This window comes from Podarcis muralis, chromosome 1, assembly GCF_964188315.1.
Source record: "Podarcis muralis chromosome 1, rPodMur119.hap1.1, whole genome shotgun sequence".
NCBI classification, from domain to species: domain Eukaryota; kingdom Metazoa; phylum Chordata; class Lepidosauria; order Squamata; family Lacertidae; genus Podarcis; species Podarcis muralis.
Window position 1 is genome coordinate 108,308,832 of NC_135655.1, and position 17,004 is coordinate 108,325,835.

General features: G+C 42.5%; 1 protein-coding gene across 2 annotated transcripts in view; it reads left to right on the forward strand.

Moving 5' to 3' along the window:
• The window catches only part of LOC114605862 (sodium channel protein type 2 subunit alpha), a 94,983-nt gene that overhangs the window by 45,360 nt on the left and 32,619 nt on the right, over window positions 1-17,004 (forward strand). The window contains exons 3-11 of one of the 2 annotated variants that reach the window (XM_077936846.1): window positions 1,977-2,094; window positions 3,974-4,064; window positions 6,018-6,146; window positions 6,537-6,628; window positions 7,791-8,063; window positions 10,185-10,248; window positions 11,425-11,566; window positions 12,700-12,906; window positions 15,342-15,635. In XM_077936846.1, the coding sequence (XP_077792972.1) occupies window positions 1,977-2,094; window positions 3,974-4,064; window positions 6,018-6,146; window positions 6,537-6,628; window positions 7,791-8,063; window positions 10,185-10,248; window positions 11,425-11,566; window positions 12,700-12,906; window positions 15,342-15,635 (1,410 nt within the window). Of the gene's footprint in view, window positions 1-1,976; window positions 2,095-3,973; window positions 4,065-6,017; window positions 6,147-6,536; window positions 6,629-6,727; window positions 6,820-7,790; window positions 8,064-10,184; window positions 10,249-11,424; window positions 11,567-12,699; window positions 12,907-15,341; window positions 15,636-17,004 lie in introns of both variants that reach the window. The other variant, XM_077936850.1, reaches the window with a different exon arrangement.

A 17,004-nucleotide genomic window follows, 5' to 3' on the forward strand; every position in this document is an offset into this window, starting at 1 on the left:
GCCATCATACCGGAAGCTCTCCCCCCACAGTAGCCATTGCAGATCCAGTTAGTTACTTTGGTGCTGCGGTGGCAGATGATATCAGTGCTCCTACTCTCAGGAGGGGAAGGCTCTGAAGAAGAGAAGTCGTAATGTTCTTGTAGGTCGGGCAGAAAAAAAGCATCTGCTGTCCAGATAGTTTTATACAGTTGGTGTATGATTGATTAGCTGAATTCGCCTCAGATCAAGTGTTAAAATGTGTGGCACTATTCGCCACACTGCTTGGCAGCTTTGTGAAAGTGGCCAGCTTATAAATGGTCATTTACGCTCATCGGGTAGCAGATCTCGGTCATCCTGATAATTCTGTGTAGTAGATAGCAGACATAACCCACCTTCCATTCTCCATTCTGTGTAGGTTGCCAGCATTTTAAAATTTCATCTTAAGAGGGAACGTGACTGGAGCTCACCCAGTTATGTGATAAGGAAACAGAATTCATATTCTGAGTCCTTGAATATTTCTAAAGGAACCCAGAGCAGTGTCCAGGATAGTGTTTGTAACAAAACACTCCCAGAACATTATTTTACAGCAAAAGCCCCTTAATGTGCTATATAGCTTAATGCTTAATTAACCCGGATGCTGTGAGAAGTGTTTCTTCTAATCCACAAGACAGGAGGTTGCTTAGGCAACCAGACTGACTTGATATCTGGTATACCAAAGAAGCCATCACAGAGTGAGGACCGGTCATTTGAATCCAGTAGATAACAGGCAAGATTAGGTGTTAACGCTGCTTGGGAATTTTAAGAAATCTGTATGTGTTCAGGAGGCCAGGCATCTCTCGCATGTGCGCATGCACTGCTCCAAAAGTCGCTGCACCACATCAGTTACTTCAGAAAAGCAGCCACTTGAATTGCCTGTAGGGCAAATTCACGCAGGTGAATGACTTCGGTGTGACCCCTCCTGTCCGTTCCTTTCTGGGAAAATGAATTGTGGGAATATCAGCTGAGGAGATACCCAGCGGTTTCCCAAAAGTGGCCCTGCAGCCCTGGATATTGCAGCAGAATTATACCCTTTTCCTGCACCAGGAATTCCTTCATTCAGTTTGGAGTACAACCAGAACAGGCAACGTGTAGGTTCAAATGTGCAAAACATTTTTGGCACGTTTGAACCTACACATTAGCACACACACACCCCATTCATTTTTTTTTTACACATTCACTTTTTTGACACATTTGAACTTGGCCTTCCTAGCTGTTGAGAGCCAAATTTTCCTAAAAGTTGATGTTGTAACCTTGCTACCTGGCCGGGTGGAGCTGTTCGGTTGCAGTGCTGCACAGAGCAAGGCCTGGCCATTGATCTCAGTCAACTTAGCTGTGCCTGACTCTGAGTAGGACCAGGCTGTTGGGGAGGAACGGCTGAATGGCTGAGGCTGTTACCTGCTTCTGGTTCCATCTTCGCAAGAAACTGGTCTGCAGTCATAATGGTAGGAGGAAGCAAAACACCCTTCTTCACAGTGGCCCGAGGGCCTGGGCTTCATGTGGTGTGCCCCAAATCTCCTTCCCCTTCCAAAAAACTTTTTTAAAACAAAGTTTATATGGCAGCTGGGTGCACTGTAAAGTGCAGTGCTGGCAAGCCACCCACCACCTTAATTTCTCAGAGCCGTAATTAGCATATGCAAATTTTATGCAAATTTCTGTTGCGGACCAGCCAGCCAAAATCTAATTCCTAGTATTGGTTGGGAAGAGCTGATGCCTGCCTTGTATGTCTGGCTGTGCAGAGGAAAATGCCTTGAGACTGAATCCTGAACCTGATTGGTTGAGTAGCTTTATGGAAATCATGGTATTAACTGAATTAGATAGGGAAGGTTTTCTTTTGTGTATACTGTTCTCTAACCAAGCTTCTGTGTCTCTGTGTTTCAGTGCCTGAGTGAAAACACAGGTCAATGTTACATGCCGTGAATCAATTCTTTCCCAATTCTCTCTGTCCCTTTTTCTTCCAGACATTTATAGTATTGAATAAAGGGAAGGCGATCTTCCGATTCAGTGCCACTTCCGCCGTGTATATGTTAACTCCATTCAACCCTCTTAGAAAAATAGCTATTAAAATTTTGGTACATTCATATCCTTTTCAAGTGGTTACTTTACAACAAGTGAAATGGTGCTACTCTGTTTTTCGGTGTTATGGTTCTTTCCAGGCATTTGGTCCCAGGGAACCCATATAATCACAACATGCCCCAAGCAGCTGCCTTGTTCTTTATAATGGTAAGGATGGCCCTGGCAAGCGGGGCAACAGAAGGGAATCAAGTGTGGCAAGAAGTGTTGGCTTGCTGTTGAATTTACTCTTGGAATGCCAAGAATGCAAGCTCTACCTTTCCGTTTTGCTCTAAGTGTCAAATGCACCTTTGGGTATACTTGCGTTTGTTGGCTAATCCAAGAAAATTCTTAATGAGCAAAGCTATACCTGTGTGGAGAAGGGAGCAGGATTGCAGGGAGACAAACAGAAGCATCTCACGAGTGACAAATTCCAGCGCTGGAGGGGATTCCGGTTCCATTTTTTAATTCCCAGTTTGCAGGTATCCAGAGGAGACCTAACATCCTTAAACTCGTATGGCTTGGCAGAAGCACTGACTGCTTCTTTGTTCTTTAGAACCGTCACGTCAAAAACAGCTGTTAAAGAGAAGGGGCTGGAGTATTTCTAAGTCGAAAGCTAAGGAGATCTGAAGCATGTCCTGGGAATCCCTTGCACACTACTCTGAGGAAGGGCATGATGCAAATGTAATAAATGAACATCTGAATATGCATGTATGCGTCTTCTGTAAAATAAAAGAGCTCTAGACATTCCTTAGTTTATGGTGCCATCCTGTGGCCGTTGAGAGCCTATCATGTCTAGGTAATTAAACAGTATGCATTTGTGGGGGGATGTACCCTTAAGTTATTGAGCCTTTGAATGACAGAGGAAATAATTTCTATTGCGAAAGTGAAGAGAACAAGTTATGTTCAGTGTTCGTAGTGATGTAAACCCCAGATCATTCTGAGTGGGGCTCTTACTTAGCCTTTTCCTCATCCCCCATGAGTGGAAGCCCAGTTTTCCCATATGGCAGCTTCCCTGGTGATCCATTGACAGCAGTCGAGATGGGCTAAAGCCAGCAAAACATTTAGTGCTGTCTCCCTAAAGAGGCAGCAATTGTTGGCTTGATCAAACAACCACACCTGGAGTATCTAGAATAATGTATATATATGGACATAGGAAGCTACCAGGGCACTGGTCCATTTCGCTCATACTCTCCAGAGTCTTTTCCAGTTGTACCTGGAGATTCTGGGATTGAATTTGGGCCCTTTTGCAGCTGCTTCCCCGTTGGCTTTTCCATTGTTTTCGCAAACAACAGCAAGAACATAAAACCCTACCTTATTTTGGAACCTTGCCATGTTTTGAACATACTATAAAATCTACCTTAGATGAGACAAACTTTTGATTCACATTTGAAACTAATTGTCAGGTGGCAAATGGTAACCTATAGCATACACATACTCAGAGTTCAGGGAGCCTTCATCTGACCTCATCATTTTCTGCCTAATGTTCCATATTCTGAAACATCATTTTGAAGTTGCCTGCCACTTTGCTGAGCACAATAATGCTTAGCTGTGTCATCACCGTTTAGACTTCCATTTGCATCTTAATATTATACCGGCCACCCACATCCGACTCAAACCACTTGTTTCTACTTCTGATCCAGAAGTAAAATGGCTTTATCCTTCCTTCCTTGAAAAACAACAGCAACAATTTAATATTTCAGAAAGGCTATATGAATGTCCATCAATCCACCTATTTTCTTTTAAATATGGAGCGATAAGTGAGGAGGTTATGCGATGTTCCCCAAGCATCATAAAAACCACAGGAAAGATTAATGATACTGGAAGTGAACCAGAATGTACTGTTGATGTATTCAATTTTTCTTACGAAGAGTTCTCAAAGAATATGTTCCTTAACAACAACATACATTATTCAGCATGCTTATTATGTGCACTATTTTGACCAACTGTGTATTTATGACCATGAGTAACCCTCCGGACTGGACAAAGAATGTAGAGTAAGTTAAGTCTAATCACTATTCAGTGTGTTAATGAATATATAATGCATGTTTATATACCGTATTTTTTGCTCTATAAGACTCACTTTTTCCCTCCTAAAAAGTAAGGGGAAATGTGTGTGCGTCTTATGGAGCGAATGCAGGCTGCACAGCTATCCCAGAAGCCAGAACAGCAAGAGGGATTGCTGCTTTCACTGCACAGCGATCCCTCTTGCTGTTCTGGCTTCTGAGATTCAGAATTTTTCTTCTTCTTGTTTTCCTCCTCCAAAAACTAGGTGCGTCTTGTGGTCTGGTGCGTCTTATAGAGCGAAAAATACGGTGTGTGTGTGTGTGTGTGTGTGTGTGTATATATATATATATATATATAGTCATCCAAGGGGCAGTTCTGTTGGCAAGAAACCAACAATGCTGGTTCTTGTTACACGGGTTCCCACATTATGCAAGCATGCATTTGTGCCCAAGATTGACCCCCTACTTGTTCACATTTTACACTTTTAAGCTAAAATAGAACTCAAGGATAATGCCTGACTGGACCATTTTCTGTGCTCAAGAACTGATCTTTGCTTCCCTCTGCCTCTTGCTATTTCCCAATTCAAAAGGCAATTAAAATGCAGAATGGTGATAGAATCAGATTTGTAATATGGTACCCAGGGATGTAACAACAGCCATGTGACTTCTTTCAGTTTGGACACAACCCAGTGTGGGTGGGAAGGTAAACCCCACACTTGCTGTCTGATAACAATGGCATGTGACCAAAGGTTGCAGACAACCAGCTACAAATGCACTCTTCAAAATGTCAGATCAAGCAGAAACTATGCCACTGAAATTGGCAAGTGAGGAAAAGCTCCAGGCTAGAGGGGAGATCAAAGTTGAACACTCAAGGAAGGAGGAGGAGTCACCTGCCCTTCTTTGCATACTGGTTTCCTTTTTCTTTTCTTCTTTTCTATTAAAATAGAACGGGGGAAATTTATTGGTTACTTGGGGACACATTGTAAACAAATCAAAACTAGCGGGATTGATATAAATGCGTGCAGGAAGAGATAATTAAGGGGAGGAAAAGGGGAAATTTATAAATATATTTGAATTGGATGTGCAGTAACAAAAAGATAGGAAATGGCCCCAAAGTCCAGCATTACCTGTTCTTCTGCTGAACCATCATGGCAACATCCACCCCCAACGAAACAGCAGAAAGTGATTTTATCCTTCTGACAGTCCTTCTCTATTTCGGACCCCAAGTATAGAATCACAGCCTTGGAAAGGGTCCAGGGAGGACATCCAGCCCCACTGCAAATCATACAACAATATAATTCCCTGGCCTGTCCTAAGACGGTTGGAGCATATAAAGCCAATCCTGGCCCAACTGAACTGGCTGCCAATTAGTTTCTGACCCAATACAAAGCCCTGTTGTTGTTTTTAGAAAAATATAATTTTATTTTTCATTTTCAACTTTTACAAACATTTTCGCCAGAAAAAAACAAAGTCTTTACAAATCTAATTGACCTTCCCCTCGACTTCCCTCTCTTCTGCACACCTAGTTTACTCTGTTTTTGCATCTTCTTAGTAGCTGAGGAAGAAGTGGTGAAATTAACCAGTAAGAAGACATGTAAACAGTAGAAGCCAACCAGTCAGTCTTCTCCCTCCTTGCCTATGTGACTTTGATCTCTCCCAGCTTTCTGCTACTAGTGGTGGTGGTGAGGGGTAGCCTTAGGAATCCTGACACTGTGAGCATTGCATATAAATCAGCTCTGCTTTGTGCCCCTGGGTTGTCATCCAGAGACAAGAGCTCATAGCCTTCCCTTTGGAAAACAATTCTTGCTATTCCACTTTAGACTTCTGACATCTCCCCCTCCCCCCGCCACCCGATTTTATAATTGTCTGTTTTCTGTTGGGAATATTTTGTTGAAATCATTAATACTTGTTTTCTGTTAACTGTTGCACTGATATTTTCTTCAGATACACATTCACGGGGATTTATACCTTTGAATCACTAATAAAAATTCTTGCAAGGGGCTTCTGTTTAGAAGAGTTCACTTTCCTCCGGGATCCTTGGAACTGGCTTGACTTCACTGTCATTACATTTGCGTAAGTATTTGTTTGCAATATTTAAGGGAGGGGTATTTTCACTCACTGGTTACCTCAAGTTGAGACAGGGAGAACCTTTAGAGAAAGAGATATACAGTATTGTTGATTTTTAGCATCCCAGAATGGAGTCTGTGCTGAAGCCATATTAGAATTTCTGCCGTTTGTATTGTAACTAACTCTGGCTTAGCCCTCTTAAAATAAGCTCGTTTCATATCTTGTCTTCTTTTCTGTTCACTGGAATGGAAGCTACCTCTCAAGTTCCCAAATTAGTTTAAAATAAAGCAGTGTGATTTGCTCGTTGCCATTTTAATTTAATCTGAGAAAAGGCCCCCCCAAGCAAGTAACGTAAAGTCTGCCTCAATTCTGAATAACTGTGATTTGATTCTACAGGTATGTAACAGAATTTGTAAACCTAGGCAATGTTTCAGCTCTTCGAACTTTCAGAGTGTTGAGAGCTTTGAAAACTATTTCTGTAATCCCAGGTAAGAAGTGAGTGGATTGATGAAGTGTCAGGCCCCTTGTATCTCCAACTGTTTTTTGTGTGCTGTCATTGTGTTTGTGTGTGAACTCCCCTATTGCAGATATGTGACAGAGTTTGTGGACCTGGGCAATGTCTCAGCGTTGAGAACATTCAGAGTTCTCCGGGCATTGAAAACAATATCAGTCATTCCAGGTGAGAGCTAGGTTAAACACGGAGGCTGACCTTTCAAAGCTCCATTAAAGATGAAACCGCACTTTTAAGCATAAGCCGTGTTGCTTGCTGCACTGTTTAAGCAAAAAGAAAAAGGAAAAAAAGCAAGAATCAAAAACTTTTGTTTTCAGCGATTCTTTGCTTTTTAACTATGGCAGCTGGATTATTATTATTTTTTTCCAAATCAGCCTTTGCGTTTAACAAATTCTTGCATGAGACATTTGCAGTAAGTGGCTATATGATTTGCATCTTATGACATCAAGCTTTCCGCTTTTAAATTAAGAGTCAAGATTAAGGCTTTCATACTGATGCAAATTTTACCATTTGTTGCAGGCACTCCCAACCGAAACTTGCTATCAGTTGTGTTTGGGTTTTTATTTATTTATTTTTTAAAATTATGCATAAATAGATGCAAAATGTGAAAGTTAGCATGGGCTTTTTTCTGTGCATGGGAATTTTCTAAAAATATGTCCTTCTTCTCCAAACCATCACCCATTTTTATTCAATAAAACTGAACATGGGATAATTGAAATAACTAATTAAAAAAACCAACACCTTATTTGTGTTGTTGAACAGTTCAAAAACTGACTCCACAATAATGGTTTGGGCAAGAGACACAAGCAAAATAAAACAATATACTTTTCTACACAGGGCTGAGATACAGCATGGATCGCAAAATTGCGTTTTTGCTTAGGCAAAGTGTTTCTCTGATTATGTACCACAGATACCTCAATATATCTGTTTTATTTTCATACACAGTTTCAAATCAGCATAAACCTAACAGCTTTTCATTCATGTCCACAGGCAATCAGGCTTTTTCATTAAACTGTCACAAATATAAAAACCATTTTGTTGTCATTCTGCATGAAACATTAACTAAGTCAAGCACATTCACGTGACATACAGTATATTTAGCGTGCGACATCGCAGTGAATTTCCCTTTCTGTTTGCAGGCCTGAAGACCATTGTGGGGGCCCTAATTCAGTCAGTGAAGAAGCTCTCGGATGTCATGATCCTGACTGTGTTTTGTCTGAGTGTATTTGCATTAATAGGGCTCCAGCTTTTCATGGGGAACTTGAGGCATAAATGCCTGATTTGGCCGCCAGACAATTCTACTTTTGAAATCAACATAACTTCCTATTTCGATAGCACAATGGGCGATAATGGTACCTTTGTTAATAGAACTGTGACTACGTTTAACTGGGATGACTACGTCAGTGATGACAGTAAGGCCTGGTGACACATTATTACTTTTTGATTGATTGATTTTTATATAGAGAGAGATCTTAATGTTTTGCTGATCGCAGCTGGATTGTTGTCAATAGGCACTAAAATTATGCAGCACAGCCTAGGCTATAGTGCTGAAACTGAGTCCTGGGTTTGCAGGCACTGATGATGAGCTGAATGGCGAAAAGAAAAACACACACCAATAAATAAATTTTAGAAAGGGGCAAGATTAGACACGAACACACAAAGCATTTTTTTAAAAAAGACTCCTTTCACACTGCTCCGCTCTCCCTTTCTTCCTGCCCAGGGCAGTCCTGCCCTTCGACTGCCCCACAGAGCCACCATGTCACACGAGGCTAGACCTCAGTGGCAGCAGTCTCTTCTTCTCCTTGCTCTCTTCCCAGCAGCCACCACCAGCTGCCCAAGGGAGGAGGCCAGCAGCAGCCATGGAGAGTCAACAGGATGCTCCCTCACCACCACCATTCAGGGCAAGCGGTGGCTCATCCTCCTCTGTGAGCTCAGTGGCAGGGGAAACAGGGATGTTCCGGGATCAAATCAGAAACTGGGATGGCTTTCGTAATTCCAGGACTGGCCCTGGAAAATCAGGACACGTGGAGGGTGTGCTTTACCTATGCTCACAAAGAAAACTGCAAGACTTTGTGCTGGCGTTACTGAATGAAGATAAATCACTTAACTTTAAATGTCTAGTCATTTTAAGGTCCTTGAGTTTGCCTATGTATTTACCCACACAGCTGAGTCTAGCGTGTTGTGGGTTGTACAAGCTTTACACACGAGAGGTATGAATCACCAATGCATCATCCCAAGGCCATTTCTGTCATGAGGTACACTGGTGCAGCCCAGCACGCTTCTTGTTTTCCTGTGACCTCTTATAATGGGGTTTCAAGTGGTATGACAGAAATGAATCGGTCTCACTGATTTGACACTGTACTTATTTTAGCACAAACTATTTTACAGCCCGGACCTACACAGACACACACATTGCTTTCATCTTCTCCCCCCCTTTTCCTTTTGTATTATGTCTAGCAGATTGCAAGACTGCAGGCAGGAACATATCTATATCTATATCATCTATATCAGGCATGGCCAAACTCGGCCCTCCAGATATTTTGGGACTACAACTCACATCATCCCTAGCTAACAGGACCAGTGGTCAGGGATGATGGGAATTGTAGTCCCAAAACATCTGGAGGTCCGAGTTTGGCCATGCATGATCTATATATCTATATCTGTACAGCACTTTGAAAAATTCAGGCCCTTTTAAAGCGCATAGTAATAACGCTAGTAATAATAATTCACAGTATCTATTCCAAATAGGTCACTGGAGTAAGCATCCCAGTATATAATTTACCTTAACTAGTAATATTTATTTATTTATAAACAAACAAACAAACAAGCAAACATATATACTCCTTTCACTAACTGGGTCCCAAAACAGTTTTACAAAATAAAAATGTGTGTGTGTATACACACACACACACACACACACACACATATACATATAAAGTATGGATTTAACATTAGAGATCAAAACATCAGAGATTAAACTATCAAAGCAGTGTTCATGATGCAAAGACCTCCTGGAATAAAACAGTTTTAACCAAACACCTAAAACTTAACAGGGACAGTGATTGATTTTTACTAAGAGAGAGTCCCATAGAGTAGGACTCACTACATTGAAGACATGATTCCTTGTTGATGTCATTTGTGCTTTTGGTCTATGGGGGACTACCAATACTGTTTCATAACTAAGTTGAGGGGCTTGTGCCACAATAAATCTATTGGACGATGTATATCCCACCAAATATTCTTTTGGTGGGTGTACCCTCTGAGTGGAGTTGCATTCATGGGATGCCTCTGTCAGAAGGGAAGTGGTGACTTTCACAGGCAGAACTGGGGGCTACATGGGGAAAGAAGGAATTGGCAAAAATTACTTTATCTGCTTTCCACCAGTGGGAATTTCCACTGGATCATCTCAATTCCATCCATGAGCCTGTTCATAAATGCCTAGTTAGGATCCAAACCTTAATCGCCAAGATATCATGGGGCTCTCAACTTATTTTCAGTGCAATTAAGTGTTATCTATTTCTGTTTCCAAACAGATCACTTTTACTTCTTGGAAGGACAAAATGATGCTTTGCTGTGTGGCAACAGCTCAGATGCCGGGTGAGAGAATGGTCCATTACACTTTATTCAAGAGAGTGGGTGCGGCAGCTGTAGTTAAAGTAACTTTGCCTTTAATATCCAAATCATTTCAGATCTCTAGCATTTCGGGCTCAGAAGCCTGCTGTCTGGGTGTCAGCATCTGCCTTTATGGGGATATGAAAGAGAGGGCTATGTTTGACATGGAGAATATGTGTTTCAGCAATATGTCCCCCATGCACCCAATCTTTCAATCTTTCAATTTTCTTTTTACACACTTTGAAAACACTCCTAAGATCAATGAGAGGCATCTCCCTCCTTTTCAGTACCTCTCTTAAGTGTTACACTAAAGCATGATAAATTTAAATGGTAACACTTTATGGTGGTATATTAAGGATTTGGGCAAGACAATGGCTAGTTTTCCCTAGGTAATGTTGAAAAGGCATTGACTCTGTAGACCAGCCTTTCTCAACCTGTGGATCCCCAGGTGTTGTTGAACTACAACTCCCATCACCCCTAGCTAGCAAGGCCAGAGCTTAGGGATGATGGTGGTTGTAGTCCAACAACATCTGGGGACCCACAGGTTGAGAACGGCTGCTGTAGACCTAAGTAAAGAACCTGGACTTTGGACCCTGTGTGATGCTAAAATTCAGGGGGGGGGGTGTGCGTCTCACACTCAGTTCAACATCATTGTTTTGGCGCCCCCTGAAGGGTGATGCCCAAGGCGGCTGCACCAGTCGTGCTACCCTAAAACCCCTCAGTTCAAAGATCACATGGGGCCCTTAGTTTAATTCCATGCATGCCTCCTTATCATTCAGCTCTCTGGACACTGTAGGTTCGCTCTTGCTCTCCAGCTCTCCTCTCTGGGAATCTCTTTCTCTTCCACTTGATGTGTGTGTGCAAGAGGCAGACAAGAGACCATGAAGCCCCACCCACCATCAGATCTGGCTCTAACCACTATTGGCTGCAGCCCCAGTTGACTTTTCCCATAGGTCAGTGGCCCCTCATAGGAAGAAGGCTTCTGATCTCTGCTGTAGACCTTTGCCTGAAGTTGGCTTTCTTGAATGGTTCCTCTGAGTAAAATCACAGTTGAAAAGCATTTTCATTCTACTGACAACTGGCAGACTATTTGCTCAAGCAAACACATTGATTGAGATGATGTTTTGAAAATGTCTTCCCCCCCCCTCCACTTTTTTCTAGTCAATGTCCGGAAGGGTATATGTGTGTAAAAGCTGGTCGAAACCCCAACTATGGCTACACAAGTTTTGATACCTTCAGCTGGGCCTTCTTGTCACTCTTTCGGCTGATGACTCAGGACTTCTGGGAAAACCTTTACCAACTGGTGAGAGACTTTATATGCCAGGCGTATTAGCAATACTACAGAGGTTGATTATATAAACAGGAGCAGCCAACAAGGCACCCTCCAGATATGACTGGACTCAAATTCCAGTCAGCAGTAGACAACATAGCCAATGGTCAGGGATGATGGAAATTGTAGTCTCATCATGTCTGACAGGCACCACACTGAGTACCCCTTATTACTATTACCATAGTAATAAGAGCAGTGTATTACTATGAATACTTAAGTGTATTTCAAAGCTCTGTGTTACCATGTCACAGATAGATCAATCTCAGGAGCATAAAATCACATGTTTCAAGTCAAGGGCATGGTTGACCATCTTGCCACAAATGGTACAGTCCATAGGGATTTGTTGCATCCATGCTCAGGAACAGGGAAGCTGTAATAGCACAACAGGAGGAATGATAACTGGTGCAAGGTTAAGACCGTCCACAAAACCTAATGGTTTTCAAACCATACAAGTTGTTTCAATGTGCGGCCATGACTCCGGCTGACAGAGCTGGCTATTCCAGCGTGCAACAGGGGGAAAGGTGACTCGGGTGCTTTACAAAATGTCTCTGTTGAAGTGAGTCGCAATGTTGCATAATGACCATTTCGGTGTTAGTACTTTGCCTCCCCCCACCCCCAACCAGCAATATGGTTGCTGCAAAGCAAATTGGCTGCGTACAGAATGGCTTATACAGAATCACTGTACAGGACCTTGAATTCCCATTCTGGCAGCTGGCAGATGTAAATAATCAGGGGGCCAGTTCTGTGGTCAGAAGTCGACTATGGCAGCTGTTCCTCTCCCTTTGAGATAGAGGAAGCACATCTTGCATTAAGCATGAATAAGAGGTGAGGTCTAACTGTAATAACTGGTGTGCATATCCACTTGTAAAAAGGGAATTCAGCGGTTGTTATTACAGCCTCTTATTTACTACATAGTTTGACATGTGAACTTGTACATATAGCTCACGCACATAAGACCAGCATGTATCAATACACTAAGTTTCTTAACCATTTAACTTATACCCATTTTGAACATGTTCCTTGTCACTACGGTATAATAAAGAGGCCATTACATTTTATAGGAATGTTATGAACTGTTTTATTCTTTTCGTTCTTTCTTTTTACAGACATTGAGAGCTGCTGGCAAAACATACATGATCTTTTTTGTCCTGGTGATTTTCCTGGGCTCTTTCTACCTGATCAACCTGATCCTGGCTGTTGTTGCCATGGCCTACGAAGAGCAGAACCAAGCCACCATGGAAGAAGCAGAGCAGAAGGAGGCCGAGTTCCAGCAGATGCTGGAGCAGCTGAAAAAGCAACAGGAAGAAGCCCAGGTATCGTTCTTTATTTTTTAATGATTATTTTTATTGACTATTCAGCACAGGAAAAAGAAAGCTCAGGTACATTTCCGATGGAAAATGTTTGGACAGTTTTAGCATAGCTTTAAGGTTCTAGCTAATCATAGAAAGCAGCCGCCGTTTTAAAGCTGTAATCTGCATTTCAACCAGATTCCCAGAAGATATTTTGAGGAGAAAGCTACCTGTTATTTTTGTCCATATATGATTAAAAATAAAATTTGTTTTGTTTTTGGCTAATTCTCATACAGGATGTTGTGTAAAATCTGTGAAGGTGCTTTTAGCTAGTTAGCACCACCTGCATGTGAGCTTGAAGCATTTCAAGATGGCTGCTGGGTAGTAGGTATTTACTCATACATTATGACAAGTACATTAGATTATGACAAGTAAACCTTTAGGGTAGGGGTCAGCAACCTTCTTAAGCCCATGGATCTCATTTCAGAAGTGGAGACATTATTGTAGGCATATCCACTTCACTCTGGAGAAAACCAGACGCACCCACACAAGCCTACCCAGGCAACGTTCCCTCTCCTCAAAGCACAAAACCACCCACACAAAACCAACCAGGCTACATGCCCCGCTCTCAAAACCAAATGCCATACAAACACCCCCAGGCAACACAGCACATCCACCCACCTCACAAAATTGAAACAGGCAATAATGCCCACTATCACCCTCCCTATCTACCCTGATGCTTCTCTGCACCCTGAAGCTTACCAGTTTGCCACTATTCCCCACTTCCCGTTTTCTGAAAATCAACAACCAGGCAGCTTAGCTGAGTAGGCTTAAAAGCAAAGTACAGTGGTGCCTCGCAAGACGAAATTAATCCATTCCACGAGTCTCTTCGTCTAGCGGTTTTTTCGGCTTGCGAAGCAACCCTATTAGCGGCTAAGCGGATTAGCGCTATTAGCGATTTAGCGGCTTAGCGGCTATTAAGGGATTAGCAGCTTAGCGGCTAAAAGGCTATTAGCAGTTTAGCGGCTTAGAAAAAGGGAGAAAAAAGGGGGGAATCGCAAGACTCGCAAGCCGTTTTCGTCTTGCGAAGCAAGCCCATAGGGAAATTCATCTTGCGAAGCACACCGAAAAACGGAAAACCCTTTCGTCTAGCGGGTTTTTCGTCTTGCGAGGCATTCGTCTTGCGGGGCACCACTGTACCAGCTCCAGCTGCCTACACTTTCTTTCCTATGTTAAGAATGTATCTGGGCCCACATGGACCCAGAGGCATCCCAGGGGCATAAATATTGAAACAACTGTTGCTTTATTACTTTCTTTTTTAAAACAGCTTCAATTGCCAGCCCTCAAACCAGAAAACTCAGTAGGGGCTGAGGGCACTGAGGGCACCAAACGAGGTTTTCATAGGAGCAGCAGGGTTCCCACATGCACCACACTGACAACTCCAGCATTAGGGCAAAGTTATCAGGATGAGTCAATGATTCTAGGCCTTCCCTCACTCAGTCACAAAATGATTGAACGATTCCTCCCCCAGGAAAATAAAAGGTGGCTAGGAAACATGAAGTATGTTTTCTACACTGCAGTAAAGCTGGAATCTAATTTGGTTTCATTTATTTTGTTTTACCCATGTTGCCCTTCTGTTAAAAAAGAAAAATAAGAAGAAGAAAAGAACAGATTGCGAAGCCTAGGCTAAGAAACAGGAATAGGCGTGGCAATTTCTTTTTCATGCTGCAAAGGACTTCTGTCTCCCACATGTTTAGGGGCCAGGTTCAATACTCTTTTACACTCTTATTCTGTGGAGAGTTATGCTCACAAGAGGAAGGAAGGTGCACACCATTGCTCTGGAGAGTATTTTTCTTCTCTTGTAGGGCAAGACAGTCATGCTGAGAATTAGGCACCACACTTCCTCTTGTGAGCAGCTTTCAAGGAATGAGGCATTTGCAGTGATTCTAGCTTGCTGGGTTTAAGTCCTGGTGCCTGGGACAGGGACTAAGGCCTCTTCATCCCTTACCCATAAGGAAAGATTCCTCAAGTGAAATTCAGCCATGTTAGGGTGTACCTGGTGAGGGCAAGCTCCGCCATGTGGCAGGGTGGCATAGCCTGTTTCAGGTGGCGCCATGAGTGGGGGGATAGATGAAGGCAGGAACTGGTGTCTAAATGTTGCACAATACTTTTTAAAGTGTTGGCCAGAGCCTGGGAGAAGGGGTGCCCCTCGCTTCAGGCAGAAACATGCCAGCACCAAATTTTCTGAGGTAAATTTGGCGAGGTCCTGGAAGGCCTTTTGGAATTTGGAATTTGCTATATTGCCTTGTTGAGATGCTTCTTCTTATGTAGTACATGGGATTAGTGTGAGGAACATCAAACTCATCTGCTTTTTTAAAAATAGAAACCCTGGGAATACAGTAGTATTAACGGATTAGTATTGTGTGCCTTAAATGTGTTTAACTTTGGTTTCTCAACAGGCAGCTGCTTTAGCCGCCGCCACAGGTGAATCTAGAGAGTTCAGTGAAGTTGGTGGTGTCGGCGGGTTCTCGGAGAGCTCTTCAGTGACGTCAAAGCTGAGTTCAAAGAGTGCTAAAGAGAGGAGGAACAGGCGGAAAAAGAGGAAGCAGAGAGAACAATCCGAAGGAGACGAAAAAGATGAGGATGAATTTCACAAATCTGAATCGGAGGACAGCATCCGAAGGAAGGGCTTCCGATTCTCTATTGAAGGGAACCGACTGACTTATGAGAAAAGGTTCTCTTCCCCACACCAGGTAGGGAGAAAGTATCCTGGCCTGTGTGTACCAACTAATATCGGGCCAGGTGGAAATTGCTCAGCCTTCCTCATGTATGTATATTAAGGGGGATTTTGACCCCAAAGGTCCAATGATTCTTTCCAGTCTTTGGTGCCATGGAATTCTGGATCAGCTGGACATGGACTAATCTGTTCATTTCAGTTTCTTTTAGCTTTTTCCAATCTGAAATTCAGTTCTCCATATTACAACAGCAACGTGCATTTCAGGGTTGCCGTATTTCAAAAAGTGAATATCCAGATACAAATATCCAGACACAAAAGTTGTTGAGCTTGGTTTTATTTTTTCAAAACTGTTGAGCCAAGATGAGGTTTTTGAGCTATTTTTAAGGAAAATCAGCAAAAACGACACTGCCGATATGGGTTGTCATTTGACATTTCCACCCAGACACTGCTTCTGACTGCAGTATTCTGGGTATTTCTGGGAAATTTTGGATGTATGGCAACCCTGTTTCAGCAAGACACTCCCTGAGTGCACCCACTTCATCCTCCTCACGACCTTTGCTGCTGTCCCATTCACTGACTTTTCCCTCTGGGCTTAATCGTGCCCAGAGAACGAGGCATGCAGATGGCCACCCATCTCAGTGCTTGCTTGCTCTGAGAGGGTGAGGAAACAAGGCAGCAATAGCAAGGAGCAGGAGCATCAGTGGCAGAGGTCTCCAGTGGTCAACAGTGACCTCTTTGCTGAGGCAAGGGCTTTAGCAGGTGAGCAGCAATGCCAGTCACTGGCACCATCCTGGGAGCAAGCCATGGTTAGCTGGGATTTTGTCTATTTATTGTTTCCCTTCTAAAGAATGGAGGGCGATGAGAAACAGTTCCACTGGGTGGAGACGTTCACTGTAATCAAATAGAACTGCCTAATAAATATTCATTTAATATTTTCCTGTGTTAACATTGATAAAGATTGCTCAGGTGCTCTGGGACAAGTCCCTAAAAAGCACCTGTGTTTCAATAATTCCTCTGTAAGTCAGTGGAGGGAGGGGTAGAGTTTTTCAACACAGTCATTTCATTGGTAATAATTTTTAGGTAATTGGGTTTGGTGATTACATGTGGTGATTTTAATGGTAGCCTGTTGATGCAGCTACAATGGTTCTTTCGATTTTTCTACAATTTCTATTCAGATTTTTTAATTTTTCGGATAATGTTATCTGTAAGGTTAATGATTCCTTCCTCCCTTCTTTCTGTGATGTTCTTAGTGTTGTTTCCATGATATTTAAGTGATGTTTCTTACTGGGTATTTTACAACCGCTTTGTAATATGAATTGTTATTTTCTTCTTAATCATGTTCCAGTGGTGTCTTACAATGTTGTAAACATTGGATTTCAATGTAC